Source organism: Seriola aureovittata, chromosome 14 (genome assembly GCF_021018895.1).
Source record: "Seriola aureovittata isolate HTS-2021-v1 ecotype China chromosome 14, ASM2101889v1, whole genome shotgun sequence".
Lineage (NCBI taxonomy): Eukaryota > Metazoa > Chordata > Actinopteri > Carangiformes > Carangidae > Seriola > Seriola aureovittata.
Window position 1 is genome coordinate 23133769 of NC_079377.1, and position 20803 is coordinate 23154571.

General features: G+C 44.4%; 1 protein-coding gene across 1 annotated transcript in view; it reads right to left on the bottom strand.

Moving 5' to 3' along the window:
* Positions 1-553: 553 nt before the first annotated feature.
* The window catches only part of LOC130181060 (uncharacterized), a 59925-nt gene continuing 39675 nt past the window's right edge, over positions 554-20803 (bottom strand). Inside the window, exons 2-5 of the mRNA XM_056394807.1 lie at positions 18520-18624; positions 14260-14396; positions 11776-11900; positions 554-9445 (exon numbers count right to left, since the gene is read on the bottom strand). Of these exons, the coding sequence (XP_056250782.1) occupies positions 5142-9445; positions 11776-11900; positions 14260-14396; positions 18520-18624 (4671 nt within the window). The 3' untranslated portion in view covers positions 554-5141. The remainder of the gene's footprint in view (positions 9446-11775; positions 11901-14259; positions 14397-18519; positions 18625-20803) is intronic.

The following is a 20803-nucleotide window of genomic DNA, read 5'->3' on the forward strand; positions in this document are numbered from 1 at the left end:
CTAAACACACACACACACATACATACACGCACGCACACGGAAATATTGTACACATTTAATCTAATATTGCGCACACACACACACACTCACAACAGCCCCAGGTGTTGAACATGTTGGGTTTTGACGCTATTTTAGTCATTGAACGTGATGGTCCCAGCTGTCTGAGAGCTTACTGGAGACACACACACACACACACACACACACACACACACACACACACACACACACACACACACACACATATACAAGGTCTCAGTCCCAAAGCATCTGATGAACCGGGGGAGTGTGCGTGAGTTCACACAGGCGTCTCCTTTTCAGTTTGAAAAGTGATTAAAATATTCTGTGAATGAGCTCCGTACTCTTTTTGTCTTTTTGCGTTTCTTGCTTTTATTATTTCACACACAGGGGAAATTACAGTCGAACGTGGCAGTAAAAGGTATCGATTCACAGATTTGTCCGCTTGATAATGGACTTTTTATGAAAGCAAGTCATTTTCAGGTGATTCTTTTTCCCTTTTAAGAAAGAAAAACAGTGACAACAAGACGCTCCGATATCAAGTCTACTGATTTATTTCCATTTCCAGAGTAATTTGTTTTCCTCCATGGATTTACTAGACCTATTATATTAGCAGGGATAACATCTGTGGATATGAGTCTGCTGAAATTAGATTACACAAAGGATGTAGCCAAATATTAGTTTATCAGGATCTCAAGACATTTCTTTGACAAAACCGGGAAAAACTGCTTTCTGATGTAACTTAAACGTGGCCTTTTAAACCCATCAAATGACTACGAGGTCCTTAACGAACATATGTACAACAGCTTAACAAGAGGACAAATTAAATAGGTGCGGAGTTCATTTACTAGCTAATATAGCATCAGAGGACATATACAAAAACTGTGCCTCATTCAACTGAGGTTTCTCTACAAAAATACATTTAATAACAGCTTTTTTTTTTATTCTCTAATTTACACCGTTTTATCACAATAATAAATAAAACCATATGCTCACAGGGAACATATGGTTTCAAACCCCTCATGGTACAGAGCTACAGTGAGTGAGTGAGTGAGTGAGTGAGTGAGTGAGTGAGTGAGTGAGTGAGTGACACCAGCTGAATATGATTGTGGTGTTTTCCTGCACCCGCAGCTGTAAGTAGAAGAAATGGTGAGCTTCATGTCACTAAATCTTAAATCATAAAATCATAAAGCAAGAAGCAAAAAGCTGCAAGTGTGCCACCGTGGGCTCCGTAGTGTCACCATGGCGACATGCCCAGCATACTTGGGGATCATCTGGTGAGGAGTCCGCAGCTGCAACTGAAATCTGTAATGATGAAACTGTGTGTGTCCAGGCCTCTGGGACTAATACCTCCAAAGTATTTTGCAGTGCGAGTAAGGATGTTGATCCGTCCACAAACAGTCCAGTTTTCCTGCATATTTCTCTTTGTTTTACTTTCTTTGTTTGTCATTGTGCCCCAGAATAACACAGTTGCTGCGATGGATAGACGCTGCCAGTTATGCCCCAAAGCCATCGCAGCCAGATGTTCAAATTCAGAGGAGTGAGAGAAGACGTCTAAGAAAAACAAATGTGTTTGTAAGTGTGGGAGTTATTCCGCTCTTCCCTCATTGTTACTCCTGCCATTCACACCTCCGAGAGTCTTGAGTGTGACAGCAGCCGCTCTCTGGAGTTATGAAGACACAGGGCGGTCACGCTTTGTTAATTATGAGGTATTTCTGCCGCACATGGCACAAAGTGGGGAGCGTTAAGACTGAAAAGAGGAAAAATCTGAAGGAAGGAGAAGGGTGGATCCACCCCCACCCCCCCACCTAGCTTTAAAGGAAAAAAAAAATCCACCCTGAGGGGCTGCTCAGATAGAAAAGTGCCAGTAGGAAGAAACACTCTCTACTTCCTGCATTTGAGTGAATAGACACAATGCACGTTGCTTTGTCGCAGAACCCAAAGCGGAAATTCACCTGTCACACTGCAACAAGCAACCCACGAGTGACAACAGGAGGGGTGGAGGGGTGGGGGAGGGGTGGAGGGGTGGGGGGGTGGGGGGGAGCTTTAATCAAAAAAAGGTTGTTTCATGATTGCCTGACAATCAAATCCTCCTACATTTCTTCACCACTCATCTCTCTCCACGAACACCTCCTCCCGGGGGAACGGCACTATTGAAGCCGAGCAAGTCACACGACGTGCTGAATCACTGTGTGTGTGTGTGTGTGTGTGTGTGTGTGTGTGTGTGTGTGTGTGTGTGTGTGTGCGCGCGCTTCTTGGCCTTTGTTTCCTTTGGGTGAGTCACTAAATGTAAAGTTATCCCCACACATTGGGGGTATTTTTAGTGCAGCTGTTACAGAGTGAGATGGCAGAAAATCAACAGTCGAAAACATCAGGAGTAAAGGTCGGTGGCTGGAGTCAGTCCCTCAAAATCAAAGAGCAAAGGCTCATTTCTAAACTCCACAGTCTGCTCTGACTCAGCACCCACGCAGGAGAAATATTCATTACAGAAGAAGCGAACATACCAAATAATACACTAATGACAGCATCTTTGCACTATCCCATTTCCATACTGCAAACTAATAGTATTTTCTGTTTTCTATGCTCCGCTACACATCAATCAAACCTCCGTTTTAAAATGCCACTGCTTCAGCTTAAAGAGAAAACAAAATGTTTTTACAAAAGATTTTTTCTTTCTTTTTCTGAGGTGTTCCTGTAGCTTTTTTTTTTTTTCCAACCATTATCACCAATTAACTTTTCTCTCATTCTTCTCTCAATGGCCTTTATGCAGAGAGTTGTGGAGCAACACACCAAAAACAAACTGGATTCAGACGAAATACTTTGAATGAAGAAAGAGATAAGGACACGGCGGGGCTGAAGTTTGAGAGATGTGCTTTTTGTGAACTGAGATTGAATTTGTATGGATGCTGCTCAGACGTTTCTTTTATACTTGTATGGATTATAAATGAAGTATACACCTGAAGCTCAGGTGACCTCACATGAGACCTACAGTTACCCATAACACCCCTCTCTGCATAGAAAAAGCAAAGAAACCACAACTTAATATAAATTCTCATTAACCTCCTAGGACCTGGCGTCCACATATGTGGACCTCACATTTTGGGTTCTCTAGACCACAATACTAACTTTTTCTCAACAAGGGCCTGGTGACCACATATGAGGATATTATACTGCCACTCAGTAATCGAAATTTAAAACTAATGTCCTCATATGTGGACATCATTTTTCTCAGGTCCCAATCAGCCTATATAGCAAAGAATAGAGCTCGGGTCTTAGGAGGTTAAGGCCTTTTTAAAAAAAATTCTTTATGAATTTGCACTTTCTGAAAAGCTAAATCAAGATGTTGTGTTTTTTGTGTCCACATTTTGAGCCAAATGGGTATTTACTACTGTACTGAACAATAAAATCAAAACAGCTCATCATTTCAAAAAAGAAAAATATCATTTTGCTGCCACTCAGGTAACTAGAGCTCCCACGAGGCTCGTACAGCTGCTGAGAGGCTCCTCACCTCAGATAAATGAAAATAACGTCTAAATGAGCCATTATTGTTATGTTATATTTTGTAGTGGTTCATTAAGTGACGTGAAATGAGCTCAACTGATTTTATTAGAGAGTTAAAATGAGTGCAGTAGAACCAGAGACGACATCTTTTTAATTCTTCGTCTCCCTTATCAAAACCTGCCACTCACATTACCCACAATGCAAGTTGACCGCTGACAGTTAAGTCAGAGATTTGGGTGTGTTACGGTAGCGGCCGGTGTAGCCGGGAGCTTGCTAGCCTCAGATAAAGAGCAGGCTGCAGAGGTCTGGTAAGCTCACTTCTTTTTAACTCCACATCCCCACATTTATTTATTTTATTTTTTCTTTTCAAACTTCAGCCCCAGCCGACGCCCCAGTTCATCAGACTTCACACAGCTCCCTCTGGAGCCACAAAACTTATTTCACATATGCAGTAGCACTCCCCATGACTTGTAAATGGACTTTGATGTGTAAAATCAGCGGAGCTCCCCTTTAATTCTGGATTTTATTTATGTAACTCCCAGTTATGGAGGCTTTCCTGCCACTAGCTCACTAGTTGCCAAGTGGGAGATATCGTAGCCATCACGACGTCCCAGCATCTCTCACTTGGAATAGCAACAAGGACGCTGATGCGTTTTTCCAACTCATAATTACAGTTTGTATGATACCAAGTAAATGTGGAAGAAAACTCATTTCGTTACTGAAAACCGGCCAAATAATTGTTTTATCTTTGTTAAAATGATCAGGTGCTCAAATGTTGAAGTAGCAGATATATTTTTATTTTTATGTTAATTGTGGACAGGAAACTCCAGGAACTTGTTTCAACCTTTTAGAGAGACCGATGGAGGAAACCCTCTGTTTTGTCTATTTCTAGCAGAAAAACAGAGGCTCGCTTAAAACGTCATGCAGGTCGTTGACTCTCCATGATGATGACCAGCTGAGAGCAGCAAGTTCACATATATCTCTAAGAGGAGTCAGGGAAATACAGAAAAGCAGTAGTAGAACCTCTCAGGAGGAAATTTGAACAAGAAAAAAAAAAAAATCCTTCATTTATTATCACAGACTGAAGATATCTGAGAGTGTACAAGGATGAATTTGTCTTTTTAAAGTCACAAACCATAAAATTTCCAACATGCCTTGCAAGCAAATCATTGGTTTAAAATGCAAAACAGGAGCATCGACTGATTTCTGCCGAGGGAAACGAGCCCAGCTGCGTAGCCCCACCACGATCCCGCTGGCTGCACACCTGAGGCTCATTTTGAGCAGGATTGCGACTGATGAAGATAATTACCCATCTTTATTTTCTTCCTTTTCCCCCCCCCCCACACGTGTGAATCAGTGCTTACAGTGTTTGGAGGGGGCGGTGAGGTTGCCAGAGGTTCGGCTTTAAGAAAGACCAGTTCTGTTTTCTTCTACTTAAGTCCTCTTGAAATTGTTTCCCCTCTTCTTGTTTCATTCTGGAGTGTGCAGGTAATGACACATAAAAGCTGCTCTCAACCCGGCTGACAACTTGTTCCTTGGAAAATAGGAAAATGAACCTTTCATGAGTCTATTTCTTTTGCTGCTTTCAAAACAAAAAAACAAAAAAAAAAAATGAAAAGAAAGAATCAGAACAACACTTGTAAGGGCAAGACTGCAGGATGTGGCGGGGGATACAGAGATGGGTGGTGACTCTGCACGGGGTGGAACGCCGTTGCTATGGGATATGGACCGGGGGCATCCAGGAGAGAGATGGGGGACGAGGTGTAGAAAGAGGGAGGGACCGGCAGGGGAGGCGGGGGAGGCGGTGGAGGAGCAGGAGGTGGATTAAGAGTGAGGGGACAGAGGTGCGGGGAGAAAGAGGGGAGGAGCTGAGGGTATGAGTGGATGGGGAGGTGCGGCGGAGGCGGGAGGAGGGAGAGGTGATGCTGGATGATGGTGTGATGGAAGGAGAAGGCAGAGGAGGAGGAGGAGGAGAGGGATGGCGGGAAGAGGAGAGGAGCGTGGAGGGGGATGCACGGCGGAGGAGGGAGAGCGTGGGGAAAACGTGGCCGCTTCTCCGGGTAGAGATCCACCTCCTTCCTTCTCTCCCTTTCCTTCTCCTCTTTTTCTTTATCCTTCCTCCTCACCCACTCCTTCCACCACTCCTCTTGCCTCTCCTTTACCGTCATCCTCTCCGTCTGTTTCTCCTCCTCCCCCCTCTGCTTCGTACGTACACTCATGAGGGCAACATCCCCGGCCTCATTTCTGCCGCTATTGTTATCAACAATATTACAATCAGTGACGTGATTACTGATGGAATAATCACACCGGCCTTTGTCAATAACATCGGCGCCGTTTCTCCTGCTCTGATCGGCACCGCCGCAGGTACTGTAATCAATTGCTGAATCAGAGAGGTGTTGAATGTGACCCTGCGGTGGGGTTTTATCTTCCTCAATGCTCCCACTTTTCTTATTTGTATAGTTATAATCGCAGTTGTGATTACACGCGTCATTGGTTTTGCAGTTACAGCGGCCATTGCGGTCGTGCGCAGTGTTACAGGCATCGCTCTGAGCTGTAGCCCCCCCACCAAACGCTGTTGTCTCGTCAGTGTCAGCGGACATGTTTTCACTCTCCGTGCGACAGTGGTCAGCGTGCGTGCTGCAGGTGAGTGAGTCATTTGGACGTAAGTCCACAGGTGTGTTACAGGTAGGTCCGTCCGCGTCATCGGGAGACAAACCCTTGATATTTGTGTCGTTGATGTCGGGGTGTTTCGTTTGGTCGTCATCCGTAGCATCGCGACACTGACAGCGGTCACGTGGTGTGTCGCAGGTGTTACAGTCACTGAGAGATTTCTCAGCCCGGCTCTCCGTCTCTTCCTCGCCTCCATTAGCGGCGTGGCCTTCTCTGTCGTCACAGAGGCAATTATCCAGTTTGTCAGCGGCGTTACGGCTAAATGTTCCTTCCCTGTCGTTAGCGTTGTGACACAGACAGTGTTTTGTCCTGCAGAGGAAGTGGCAGTCCGTGTTTTTATCCTCTGGACTGCACTCAGCCGTAAGTGCCCCGGTCTCGTTGCTGTTGAGGTCCTGCGTACAGGAGGTCCGATCGACGCCGAGCTCAGAGGTCAAACCAGCCCAAGCTCTCTGCTTCAAAACGCTCACGACTCTCCTCGCTTTCCTCCTCCCCCTTTTCCGCTTCTTCCTCGGTGTTGCCTCAGCCTCCGGCGTTTCCCTCTTCCTCTTGCCGGCTGCCGCTGCTCTCTTTGACATCACTTCCTTTGAAATTGCATCACCGGCGAGGGTCATAGCCGCACAGGCTGATCTAATTCTTGGTTCTGTTTCTGTCTGTTGTGCTGAGCAGCGTGGGGCCGGGCCTAACGCGGGATCGCTGTGTCCTGCAGGCATTGTTTGTCTTTGACTGCACGCTGTTTCTCTAAAGGGAGCGGGGACAAGGCTAATCGCTGGATCACCTGCTGCTTTCCTGTGAGGTGCGGGAACAAGACAAATTTCTGGCTCGCGTGCTGCGACTCGACAGGGAAAAGAAACACCACTAATCGCTAGGTTACACACGGTTTCTCCGGCATCCTGAACCGCTCTTATCCCTGTCTTCCTCTGATACCTTTGCTCCTCATCTCTCTGCCCAACCTCCCTCCTCGCTTGTGTATTTTTGTGCATCTCCCCCGTCTCCTTGTCATTCTGAGCAGGGTCGGGTGTAATTGCAGGACAGCATGGCGTGTCTATAACGGACTCAGGGACGGGGCTAATCACTGAGTTACATGCTACACCCCTGCAGAGGGGCTTTCTGAGCCCCTGGCCCCACCCGGAGGCTGATTGCTGGGATTGATGCTGGCTGGCCTCCCTTTTCACCTGCAGACACAGCTGGTTACACCGATTACACCGATTCACGGGAAGATTACTTAATGGCTCGCCTCTCTTCTCGTCATTTCTACCTGCCCTCTCTCGCTCTGTCTGATCTCCTCTTATCCTTCTCTCTTCTACCCTCATCCTCTTTTCTTTCCCTCCTACCAGCCGATGCGCTGCAAGATTACTTAATAGCCCTTTTTCTTTTTCGGTGCCCTCTCTTTTCAACCTCTCTTCTCCTCTCCCTTCAAACATCTGATTCACAGAAAGACTTATTATCTTTCTTCCCTTCTCTGTGTCTTTTCTATTTGTCTTGTCTCCTCTTTTCCTCCTCCCCCTCTTCCTCATTCCCCTCCTCACCCCTCCCCTCCTCTTCCTTCTCCTCTTCCTCCCTCTTTTTTGAAGGCCCAGCGTCGGTGCAAGGTGGCATTCTGCGGAAACGGGAACGAATCTTAAAGCGCTTTCATCACGGCAGCCGGAGCGATCCAGAACTGCATTGCTGCCGCTACAATGGGCTACAAGTTCCATAGGATTTCCTGCCTGTCCACCTTCATCCTCTTCTTCCCTTTCATCTATCTTTACCTCCCTTCCTCCCTCCATATCATCCTGCCTCTGTTGGCAGTTGGGTTGTTTGATCACAGATGGCTTTATTCTCTCCCTGCCTTCCTCCAGCCCTCCTTTTTTGTCCTCACCCTCCTCCTTGGCCCTGTTATGTGCTCTGAAGTCATACAGGAGAGGGTTGACGCTGTAGGAGATGGAGGGTGAAGATTTGGTGTAGCTAAGCATCTCCGATGGCCAGAGAAGAACCCTGCTGCCGTCTCGGCTCAGGACACGACAAAACGGCTCTTTGGGGCGATTCAGGGGCAAAGGCGTCGATTCTTTAGTCCAGTTTGATGAAGAGGAGTTCGATTCTTTGGGCTGGGTTTGAACTGAAGACTCTTTGGGCTCATTTAAAACACCAGAAAGTGATTTTCGAGGCGGGTCTTTCGACTCTTGGGCGGGGTCTAACTCCATCTGATTGTCTACGTCATCGTGGGTTTCAGCCTCATTGTCTCTGGGTACTGAAGCTTGAGCCTCCGTTGTGCTTAGACTGTCACAAATCTGTCCTGGTGTCGCATCATGTAAATGAAGATTAGCACCCGTCCCACTTTCGCTGCTGACTTGGGCTCCAGTCCCATTGTCATTACATAAGGAGAGCTGGGCTCCGTTCCCACTGATAACAGAGTCCTCAACTCTGATCCCATTGCGATTACATAAAGAAACCTGGGCTCCAGTCCCAGAGAGTCCTCCAGTTCCCCTCTCAGCAGACACACTGGCTCCAGCCTCCGAGTGCTGGATTGCAGTTTTACTGTCCACACTGCACTGGTTTCCAGTGTCAAAGTGATCTACAGCTACAACATCCACGTCTGCAGATACTGGAGATTTAAGCTGCTGTTCTGCGACTTTCCCCCCCAGATCTTTGGTTCTTTCTTGCACCGTCACACCCTCCTGCTTCCCTGACAAGCCTGAGCCTCGTCCGGCTTGGATGAAAACGGCTGCTGATTGGTGGAGGAGGACGCAGCTCCTTTTAGGCAGCGAGAAGGACACGGGACGGACTCTGCTCGGGACGCACTGGGAGTCCGATGCTCCACGCGCCGATCTGCTACTGTTGATGCTGATGCTGGTCGTGTCAGTCACGGCGACGGGCGGCCCGGTGGTGGTGGTGGTCTTGCTGAAGCTGGTCACAGTGGTTTTGTTGAAGATGGAGGCATTAGTGGCAGTTGTTGGGATGTTATTGGGAGTAATGGGGTTCTTTAAATGATTATGAGCCCAGGGGATCTTGTTAAAGTGGCTGCTATTGGTAGAAGAGTTGACATTTGTGCTCTCAGTGTTCATGATGTTGTTGTTGTTGTTGTTGGTGGTGGTAATGGTGGCAGCCGTCTGGCCGCTGTAGTCCAGATGGGTCTTGTTGAGGACGTAGGATTCAGCAGCAGCAGTATTTGCTGTGTTGTTGGCGTCCACTCGGTCGTACACCCACTGCGTGTCGCTCAGGAGTCTGGTCTCCAGTGCAGGGTCCAGGGGGAGGAAGGGCTGGATCAGGGGGGTCTGAGGCTCTAGATGGAGGGGAGAGCAGAAAGGATTACAACAGCTGACACCAGTTACAGTTACATGCAAAAACATAACAGGATTATCTGCCTAACCTGACTATAGAGAAAGGAGTAGGAGGGGATACATGTAGAAGAATAGCTTTCATTTTCAAGACTTCCCATACAGTAAGCTCCTTATGCATTTATTTAGTGTTCTGGCTCTTCACCATTACTCCTTTGTTGCTTTTAACACATCTGAATATGAGTCGTGGGTGTAGTATGGACTTAAGAAAAACATAACCACAGAGATGAATGTGTGGCTTATTTAGAAAAGGGGGAAAAAAAAATTAAGATTAAGGGTTTTATTCTAAATGTAATATCCATTTTTGTATATCTCTTTTGAAGCACAAGATGCTGCCAGACATCTGGCGGCCTATATGTCAGGGTGGCAGATGATTCAGACAATTATTGCTTGAGTGAAGGTTTTAAGATGACTCATAACTTTAAAAAGTAATCCATAATGTGCCTTTCTCCTCTGTTCTGTTAAATATGAGAGTTTTAGAGTGGAGGCCTGCAAATGAATTATTAAATTTGAAAATACATTTAGCACTTGGAGAGAGTCGACTTTAAATGGAGTTGTCGAACTTTTCCATTGGTTTCAAGTTTAAAATGAGAAAAGAAAACTTTACTGAATATGTAACAGATATATTTTCAATTTGTCAATTGATTGTTTCCTTGAAACCGCAGGCGCTGCTGCCAAATTTCACGTACTGCCTTCTTTATTTTTCAAAGAGGAATCCATCTTGCACCCTAAAATCCACATGAGATGGACTGGAGGGAGCTGATATCACCTCCTGATTCAGAACAAATTCAGACTGAAAGGCACATTTAACTGGAAAATATTATTCCAGTCTCACTGTTACAGCTGTATCTTCACAGATGCCTTCTCAGTTGCCAGTTTATTGAACATCTAACTCAAACTAAGTCAGCCCAGTACAACAAAAATCATGTTTTAGAGAGGTGTTGGTTCGACTTCACGGTCATTTTGAAGGCTGCAGATTATTGTGTGGCTGTGGTGCTGCTGTTGAATTGCGCCGTGTTTTCGATTGATATAAATGAGACTGACCTCTTTAATTTCGGTTTCATGTGCTGGAATGCAGTTTTTCTTTTGCGCATCGTTTGAGTGTATCACTAAAGAAAGTGGAGATAGTAAAGTTGTTTCTGCAGCGGTGAGTGTGAATCTTTTAATGCGGTCAGATCAGACAGTGAAATGTTTTTGCACAACCTCGTGAAATAAGGCTTGAGGCTCGATGCCGTACAGTAGTGACCATTTACACCGTCAGCCGCTGTACAAACAGGAGATTCTGACTGTTCTGCAGTGTTGGATTTTAACACCAGCTTAGCCCTACACAGATGAATCATGGGTGATCACACTATGTCCTGCTTTAATTATATTCCCCACTAACTGTGTTTACATTCCTTTACTCATTAGTGATATAAAGATGATGGGAAGGTTCATCTTGTGTCACATTACTAACTAGAAACTACTGCGGCTGCTGTGCAAGCGCCGTGTTTACGTTCTGATTTGTTGTGACAAAGAACGACCATCTGCTAAATGTTTTACTGAAAAAAAAAACCCTCAACTTTCTAAATGTTGTTTGAGGGTGTGCACGTGGGCTATATGCTGTAGTGTACGGCGGCTACATGGCGGCTTTGTAGCTGTGCCCTAATCTGTTAACACACACATTTAAGGGAATGTGTTTTATACGTCCTGTCTCATGACTGCAGACCACACTGCAGCTCTCTTCTGAAGAAGTTTACACTCCAGCAGAGCTCGGTTATATAATGTCGGGTGGTGCGACACAACTAATACGATGGCTTCCTCTATTCTCCGCTCAAAGGTCAGCGCTGTCGAGATTGTTTTCAATTGGTCAACAGCAGGAACTTGTGCGTCAGAGTTCCCTGAAGTTGAACTACAGAGAAGCTCTGTGCTGATTTACAGCAAATCCACTGATTGCTGTGGTTTCCTTTTTAAAATCTATTGATTTCTGTCTGAAATCCTGATGTTACAAATGCTTCTGAGGCCCTAAAGCAATTTTTATATTGTGTGTAATTGTCCAGTTACATGCTCCTGTTGTTATTCTGTGCACAACTTCTTCCGTGGACCATCATCATTGGTTCATGTCGCCTCTAAAGTCGACTGTCGATAAAGATATTTCAGCGTTACTGCAGCAGACCGCACTCTGTTTAATCCCTCAATATCGAGAGTGATATCCTCATCATCAAAACTAAACACACACTCATAAACTATTTAAGCAGCCTAGTACATGGCTCTTAAGCAGATAAGAGATTCTCACTTGTTCCCAGTGTGGCGCTGCTTGTGTGGATGTCGGCCCAGTTCTGCACAAAGTCCGGTCTGGACTGGTTCGCTGGATCAACCGCCACAGTCGTGGATCTGAACATGGGGCCGGAACCTGGAGCGCTGCGGAGAGGAGAGGAAACATGGAGAGATGACAGGATGAAATGATGAAAAGGAGAGAGGAGAAGAGAAGTGAGGACGGAAGGATGATGAAAGCAAAAGGAGGAGGAGAGGGAAAAGAAGAAGAAGAAAGGAGAAAAGAATAGAGGAGGAAAGAGTGAAAGGAAAGGAGTGAATGAGGAGATGAGGGGAGAAGAGATGATGACAGGACAAAAGGAAAGGAATTGAGGACGAAAGGAAACAAAAGGGAGAGGAGAGGACAAAAAGTGGAGAGGATGAGAGGAAGGAAATAAGGAGGGAAGGGGAGGGAGGGGGTGAAAAGAAAGGAAATGAAAGGAGGAGAAAAGAACAAAAAGGAAAGAGGACAAGTAGAGAAGAGTTACAGAGAGGATGAAAGGAAACAAATAGGAAGGAGGTGAGGAGGAAGTGAGACAAGTGGAGAAGAGGACAAGAGAGGAAGGAACAAAAGGAAACAAATGAGGACGGAAGAGGAGACGAGGAGACGAGCGGTGAGGGGGGGGCGAGAGGAGAGCAGAGCTGAAATCCAGCTGAAAATCAATTTGGCCATGCTTCTCCTCACCCTCCCTTTGTGCCGGGAGCCAGACTGCATTGTTGCAAATCAGAAAATGGCAGTGACAGCCGATACTGACACACAACTCTCTCTACAGCCGGGCGGGTCAAGCCGCACAACGTGATTGGTCAGAGACACTTCACAGCCGTGCTGATAATCCCCATTAAGCACAGCGAGACGCACTTTATTGGTTGCTGTGCCAACGCTCGTTGTAACCAGGGAGCCGATGAGTGATCTCCCTTTTCTTCCGTTTTATTTTATTTTTTTACTCATTTACAACACTGTGACACAAACATGTCAGTCAGCACATCAAGTGTTTTTAAATATGCGTAGGCCCACACTCCGAAAGTGAACCCACATTAAAAGTCTAACTTTCATGCATGGATTTAGAAGTCGAAGATGTTTGATTGTGTCTTCAGGGACTATTTTCTGGCGGAGACCTATACTCTCTCTCTGCGTGGGCATCGTCAGGTTGTGACTCGCAGCCCTGAGCTCAGATTGTGAATTCAAGTGCCATCGCAGACATCTGGAGAAACCAAATCCTGTTTGGCAGCTCGCCAGATGAACTCTCCTAAAAATAAAATGTTTTTTTAGCAACAATAAGCAGCAAAACAAACCTCTGCCGGAGCACTATGTGTTTATCATTTGTCATACAGGTTGTTTTTGCAATTGAACGCAACTCTGTTTGGCAGCCCACTTGAAAGTCCCAATTGTCGGAGCTTCCCACCGGCACGTGAACACACAGACAGATGTGCAGCAGTTTTCAGCAACGTTAACATCATGACGAGTCAAAATGTTCTGCCTCAGCCTCACCTACTTTCCATCAGCACGGAGGAAGCAATAAATCTGAAGAGGTCAAAAGCTACAGCAACACTTGTGTGTATATATATATATATATATATATATATAAATAAAAAATACAACTTTATTGTGAGGATGACCCTGATTAAGGTCACGAGCTGGAATGCAGTGATTTCACAATAAATTCTTTATGCTACAAGCATCACTGTAGTTTTGACCTCTTCAAAAAGGCTTTTTGTTGTTGTTGTTGTTGTTTGGAAGTTACTTATCAACATCTATATAACCTAAGCCTGTTTACAAACCCAGCAGATATTTGCAGGAATTTGGACTCATGTTTCTGGTGAAAATCAGACTCACGTGAATGTAAGTCCATCATTCACCCTCTGTTGTTGGTCTCCACCAGCTGCTGAGCAGCTGACTGTTCCACCGTGTTCACCGGCCCGTCATGATGATGTACGGTGGCCCTGAGGGCTCAACGCATGATTTAAAAGTCACAACTTTTTTTTTTACTGTCCCCTGGGAACACGCCCGTTGTCATCCGTGCTACTTGCAGTGCGTTTCTGAAGTTGAGATGCGATGAGCTCTGAGTTAAAAGATGCTGCGGAGCCGAGGCAGACTGATGATTCTCCGTGTCACTTTCGCTTTATGCTCAGTTATTTAATCCATTGTTGATATATAAGATATTGATCATTGAAGCTTTTAAATACTGGGTTTCTTTGAGTGATAACGTATGTCTCCTGAAATCCTGAGCTGCTCACAGGAAGAGGATTATTGTTATCTGGCCTCGCCCGTTTTGAGTCATTTTAATTAGGAGTAAAATACATTTTGTTCTCTTTTCTACAATCTAAGCTGATAATCAATTAGAGGAGTAGCTTCTTAAACCATGACTTTTATATCTAGTGGCATGAGATAACACCGCTGAGCTGGGATTTTCCAGCACAGGTATGACGGCTGCAACATTGAGTTAGAGCGATAACGGTCGTCACTCACCACTCTCCTGTCCTCCGCTCCTCATGCTGATGGAGCCTCCTCAGCACCCTCTCCTCCCTCCTCTCCTCCCTGCGTCTCCTCTGCCTCCTGCAGGCCAGCGCTCTGTAAAATTCCCTCTGTTTCAGCTCCTTGAGTCGCTGCAGGACAAGCAGAGTTGTTAGTAGTAGCGCTGGTAGTAGTGTCTTAACAAGGAGAAATAAGAGGTCAAGAGGCTACAACGTGTATCTGAATAAGTTGATGATGCAGTGTTTAGTTTCTGTGTGTGTGTGGGAGTTTATCTTTCTGCTCTGCAATTCTTTATCTGCTCTGTGTGTAAGCATAAAGTGTGTGTGTGTGTGTGTGTGTGTGTGTTTACAGTATGTGTGCTTACTAAGTCAGCCTGTGTCGGCTTTAGTACAGGCCAGACCAGCTTAATTCACTTACTGAGCTCTGTCTGCAAGCTGTCTGCAAGCCGGAGATACTGATACTGCGTGTGTGTGTGTGTGTGTGTGTGTGTGTTTGTTTGCGTGTGTGTGTGTGTCACAAATAATAATAACAATAATATACCGGTGGGCTCATATCACAGACAGACAGATGACAACCGACAGACAGTGAGGCGGGCAGAGAAACCGACAAATAGATAAACAGACCAAAATAGACAGACAGATAAAACACAGAGGGACAAAGAGGCAGGGAAGGAAGACAGATGCAGTGTGTGTGTGTGTGTGTGTGTGTGTGTTGTGTGTGTGTGTGTGTGTGTGTGTGTGTGTGTGTCTGTGTGTGCTTTTAAAGCTTGCACTGTAGCCTCAGCATTTCTTAGACGGTGTACATACAGTGTGAAGGGGTGGACAAAATGACAGGAAACCTCACAATAGACTGCAATCCAGTGCAACAACAGCACAAAGTGTTTCTTTAAAAATAACCGTAGAGTCGAATCAGTGCTTCAAGACAGTCGAAGCAATAATTGGATGTTATTTTTTCACAGTTCACAGTTTAAGTGGTTAAAGATAAGTTGATATTTGCGAGATAATTTGTTTACAGTATTATGAAAGGCTCTGAGCTTCAGCACGTTCGGTTTGAAATTAATGGATATTAAAAGTTCCAAGTCTCAGCTTTAATTTCAGTCCGTTTACGTTAATATAGAAAGAACTGTGTGGGAGATATATAGATATAACACTCAGTTTAGAGGTTCAGAGGCAAGTGGTCAGATAATTGCAAAGTCAAACAAAATCATCATATTTAATATTTAGCTGAAAATCTTTTGCAGTCAGTTGCTGCCTGAAGTCTTTGACCCACAGACACGAGCAGATGCTTCGTATCTTCCCTGGAGACGCTCTGTCAGGCCTTCGCTGCAGCGGCCCACAGCTCTCGCCTGTTGTGCGGTCTCTCTGTTTTTATTCTGGTCTTCAGAAAGAGGAATCCAGCTCAGTCAGGTGTCCGACCCCGGCCAGTCGAGGAGGGTTAGTTTCCAAGCCTGGCTGTTCATGTTCATACCGAGAAGTCTGGTGGTTTTTAGCAGTTTTTAGTCTACAGTTTCCCTTATCTGTTGGAGCAGTAAAATAATATTAATTATAAGGTTGACAGAGATAAAAAGATGTTTATTCAGTAGGTTGATTTGCAGGCAAAGGTCCATGTAAGCAGGACTATCCACTGTAGCTGCAGTTATTAACGAATGCAGAAATATAAATATATTCCCCTGAATATTAGATAGTACATTGTGTCAGTTGGGAACTGCTTCAGTGTATAATTTTGTTTGTTGAGATACTGCATATTTCAAATGTAAAATATCATCCAGTTCATAGACTGATTATGAGACAATGGGCCCTCGGGCACAAACACTTGAAAGGCCCTCCCTCCTACGTGGCAAATTAAATTGCTTTGCTAATTTTAATATAGACTTACTGTTGCGTGTGCGCGCTGCTCGCTGTGTGCAGCTGTTTCATGTAGGAACTGATAAACAAATAAATAATGAACTGTGAATACTGGAAGATACACAGATGCTCGGTATTAAAGGACTCGTCGCTCGTTTTCCAGAGAGTTTCTGTCGTTGATACGTCCGGCAGAGAGTCTGGTCTACGGGCCCCTGATGCATTTGGCTCCTGGAGTTCATTGTGGAACTTCATTAGCCTCATTTTCCACTCCTACAGTTTTTCTATAAACACCCATAAACATCTGTTTGCATAGCAACAGTTGCCTGCGTCATTTATTTATTTATAGCGCCTGAGCCATTAATTTCTCACATGTGGCTGTAAACATCATCGCAGTGTCACTCATCATTATTTAACATCACGAGAGTTCATTTATAGAGCCCAGAGCTAAAATTAAAAGATTATTAACATGGGGAAATAATTGCTCAAATGTAAATGAATGATCTAATCATATAAGTTTATAAGTTAACTTTGCTTTATGAATCCAGCTTTGATTGACATTTTGCAGATCACTCATCTGACGTGGATTGGAAATACTTTAACGTCCTAGTTGTCGCTTCCTTTCAGATCCTTGTAGATACTGAAATACACGACAGATGATGTGTCACCTTCCTCCTACTTACAGATCTCATCTGGCTGTACAAATGATACGTTCATATATAAAACATAAAGCTCCTGTAAGCAGCGTAACTTCAGGATAAGCTGTGAACGGTGGATTCTCTCGGTCTGACTCTGTCACAGCGGCAGCGGTGACGTAGCCTCTCTGCAAACCTCTTCATTTCCAATAGAAGATGAGACCGTGACTGACCGTGTGTGTGTGTGTGTGTGTGTGTGTGTGTGTGTGTGTGTGTGTGTGTGTGTGTGTGTGTGTGTGCGTGCAGGCTGGAGAATATTCCTGCTAGAAAATCCATTTCCTGGACGTGTGGCAGTCTCGAACAATATGCCCTAAATGCTTCGCATCCCCAGGTAAACCTAATAAGTCCGACACACAGCTAACTGTGAAAAATATTAGGCCTCTTTCATCGCTTGCAAGTGAACAAAATTATAATTGCAGCAAGTACGTTCCTCCCAGCAGCACCTGTAATTTTGTAAGCACCCAGAAAAGCTGCGACTTCTCAGAGTGGTCCTCCTCCGCATCAAAGTGTGGAGGAACAAACTCTTAAAATTACACTGAAAAGAGGAAAATGACAAGAGAAGAAGAAAGAATTGGAGTTGTAACAAGTCCCTTGATTTTCCTTTTTCTTTTCTAAATGCAGGAGTATTATTGATAACCTTTGTTTCATTATGTGATCAGTGCAGTTTGTTCTATTGATTTTAACCTGATGCTCTGGATGACTGGCATCATTATTGTTTCGCTGTATTGATAGAACTATAATATTATTATTTTTTTCTGACTAGTTTTATAGATTTACTTGAGTAGGATTTAACTGAATTTAAAGGTTTGAGCCTAGAAAAAGGCCTGAGGTGTTTCTATAACAGTCAATGTTCATATTGATCCAATCAGACGTCTTCAGCCAGTTCCAATACAAACAATAAATCAATTAGATTTCAGCTTTGATTCAGCTGAAACGAGCAAAACTTGATTAAGCATTGATTATTTCTTGTTTTTCAGTTTTTTTTTTATTTCTCAAGTAAAAACTGGGATGTATAAAAGTCTCTATAATTACAAACATTTCATATCATATCATTTATATGTTGCATTATCTGGAAAATCAATCGATGGATAAAATAAAAAGACATGACTGTCTGTTTCTGGCAAATCCAGCAAACCGAACATCTGACCACTCATTAAAGTGAAAATCATGAAAAATCCAAACATTTCCGAGAAGCATTTCTGCTCATTTTAAAGGGACACTGGCGACAGAAACTGCTGATGTCCTGTCTTTACCTGCCTGCACCTGTCCTTTCACCTCACACACTAGATCTTCTTCGTGTTTCCTTCCTGCACAGCTCCCCTTCATCTCTCCCGTGTCCCCCAGGAGAGAGGGAAGGGACGCCTCCGAGTTTCAAAACTTAAGTAAAAATACAAACAAATATGTTGTCAAAATGCAACGCTCAGTTTTTCTTGTGTGTTGAGTGTTGACGTATCAAAATCCATCACCAGAAGTGTTACAGTTCCCAGTGCTAATGCTCAGGAGGAAAGATGTGTGTGTCTGTCGACCGCAGTGTGTTGTGTTGTGATGTGTTGTGATGTGTTGTGCAGTGTTGTGTAAGAGAAACCGGAGTGGAGCCAGCCCTTGTTGCGGCCCCCGGGATGAAATAAATCCGTGACCTTGGTCGGGCGGGGTTTAAGGGTGTAGTGTGGCAGGATAAACCAGACCCCCGGGTGCCTTGTTAAGGTGGTGTGACTCACCTGCTTGTGGTGGTGGTCGTAGGAGTTGATGTGGTTGTCGTACTGTTGGTGTCTCACGTACTGTTTGTCGCACAGCTCGCAGTAGAGACTGGAGTCCCCTTCCTCCTGGATGGACGGACGGATGGAAGGAAGGAAGAAAAGGAGAAAGAGAAAGAAGGTCTCGATATTAAAATCTCACTTCTTGTTTGCGGTGAAAAGTTGTTTGTTTATTTCTGCTTCGAAGAGATACCGATCACTGCTGTACACAGTGAAGGAGGAGCTCAACAAGCTATGGACCAGGAAGATTTGAATGTTTTCTCTATCATCAATTAAAAATCCAACATTTAACTGGATCTAATCAGCATCAATTACATAAATAAGCGTTCATGCAGGAACACGGCTCATAATCCTTTAGGTCAAGAGAAAAAAAAAGGGACTTATGACTTTCAGATCTTGTTTGCTTAATTATAAATCACAACTTTGTCTTAAAAACGAACTGAAAACAAAATGTGTGTGTGTAAAAAATAAAATAAAAAATCCCAGTGTGTAGGTGGGAGAGGTGAATTACAGTCAAAGCCAGTATAGGTCATAAAATGTGTTTATGGGGATGTATATTCATCATACTCAACTTTTAATTTGTAGCCTGTCATACAGTGTGTGTGTGTGTGTGTGTGTGTGTGTGTGTGTGTGTGTGTGTGTGTGTGTGTGTACACACGTCCTACCACCAACTGTGGGCCGATGATCCAACAGGGGACATTTTAAAGGTCCACTGTTGGTCATGCTGTAAATCAGGCTGTAATTATTTCTGAAGCTCTATTTTGAATTTATTTTCACTTCACCAGTGCTGAAGCTGGAACTCAGCGCTGCCTCTGCAGGCTGGAGCTGGGACGTTCACAACTCATTTACACCCTCTCTCACAGTGTGAATGTCTTGCAGCTCTATACGCGGGCGCAAGACTACAGGGCAGCGCTCTAACAAACTGCAGGAACTCCTTAAACAAAGAGCTTCACTCTCTGTTAAAATGAAGAAAACAGGGGAGTAGGAGTATTCTTTAAATCGAATTGAAAGAAAAACAATGAGGATAAAGTAAGAAATAAAATAGACGGAAGAAGATGATTTTCTTTTCATTTAAATTTTTCCATACAACCAAAAACTCCCCTGACCCGTTTTTCCACAACCACTGGATTTCAATCAAGTTTAAAATGTATTCATACCCTCAGTCTGCTCACATAGGAATACAGTGTGTTGATGCATGTAACAGGAAAAAAGATCCACGCTTCCACTCCCCTGTTCATTGGACCGTGATGAGACAAACTTCAGGCCCACAGTACAGAGACAGAGGGGAGGGCCACTGCAGTGTCATGTAGTAAAATTATACTTTGTGAGCATGTTTGTGTGTATGTGTGTGTGTGTATTGTGTACACACACACATTTTTCTCTTTAAACTCTCCCATGTCACACCAAAATGTTCGCCGCTCGTTGTTTTCCTCCACATAACCCTCTTCTTTTTTATCTCTCTGGCCTTGACCGCCCTTGAATGTTTACTTAAGTTGCTGGAATTCAAAATTCACCACAGATTAAACCTAAGACCTCACAACTCCAGAGTAATAGCTTTACCTCATTTTAAAGGGATGATTCAATTCTTTTTACTCTTTCCTTTGGCTATTGGACTTGGAGTTTCAATGCACCCTAAAGCTGCCAACCAGTCCTCTAACTGAGCCTGAGCTATCTCACCACCAACAATCACCATATTTCTCACAGCCTATCAGTCCTTCCTCTGGATGAAACCCAAAACTTCTGAATGGTCTTGTTACTCCAGTGTCTTTCCCCCTTGGCCACCATGACCTGCCTTTGGACAGCACCCAAAGGAAAGGGTTAAACAGTACTTAACTAAATAGCTCAGCGAGTTCGAGTACTGCTTGGAAGTTTTGAGGATCCAAAGTTAGACTCTTAAGTATTTGGTGTTAGAGGACTCTTTTGAAACTTTGAGCGTTGGGTTCAATCCTCAGGTGACTGATTGAATTTTGATGTCCGACTTCCAAAGGAGTCGGAGGCTTATTCCAGACTAATGTTCACAGCAAAGAGTCAAATGCTTCAAGGAGTGAAGGTCATGTGGGTCAGGGTGTTATAGGATCATTCACGTTTTGGGTTCAATCCCCAGGTGTTGCACTGGATATTTGAAAAACAGAGTGTCTTTTTAAAACTAGCTCAGGGTGTTAGAGGAGTTGCTTGGAAGTTTTGAGGATGTGGCTTTGATCCTTATTAGGCCGACAACCCAAGACCCAAATGTTTGTGATTGAGTTCA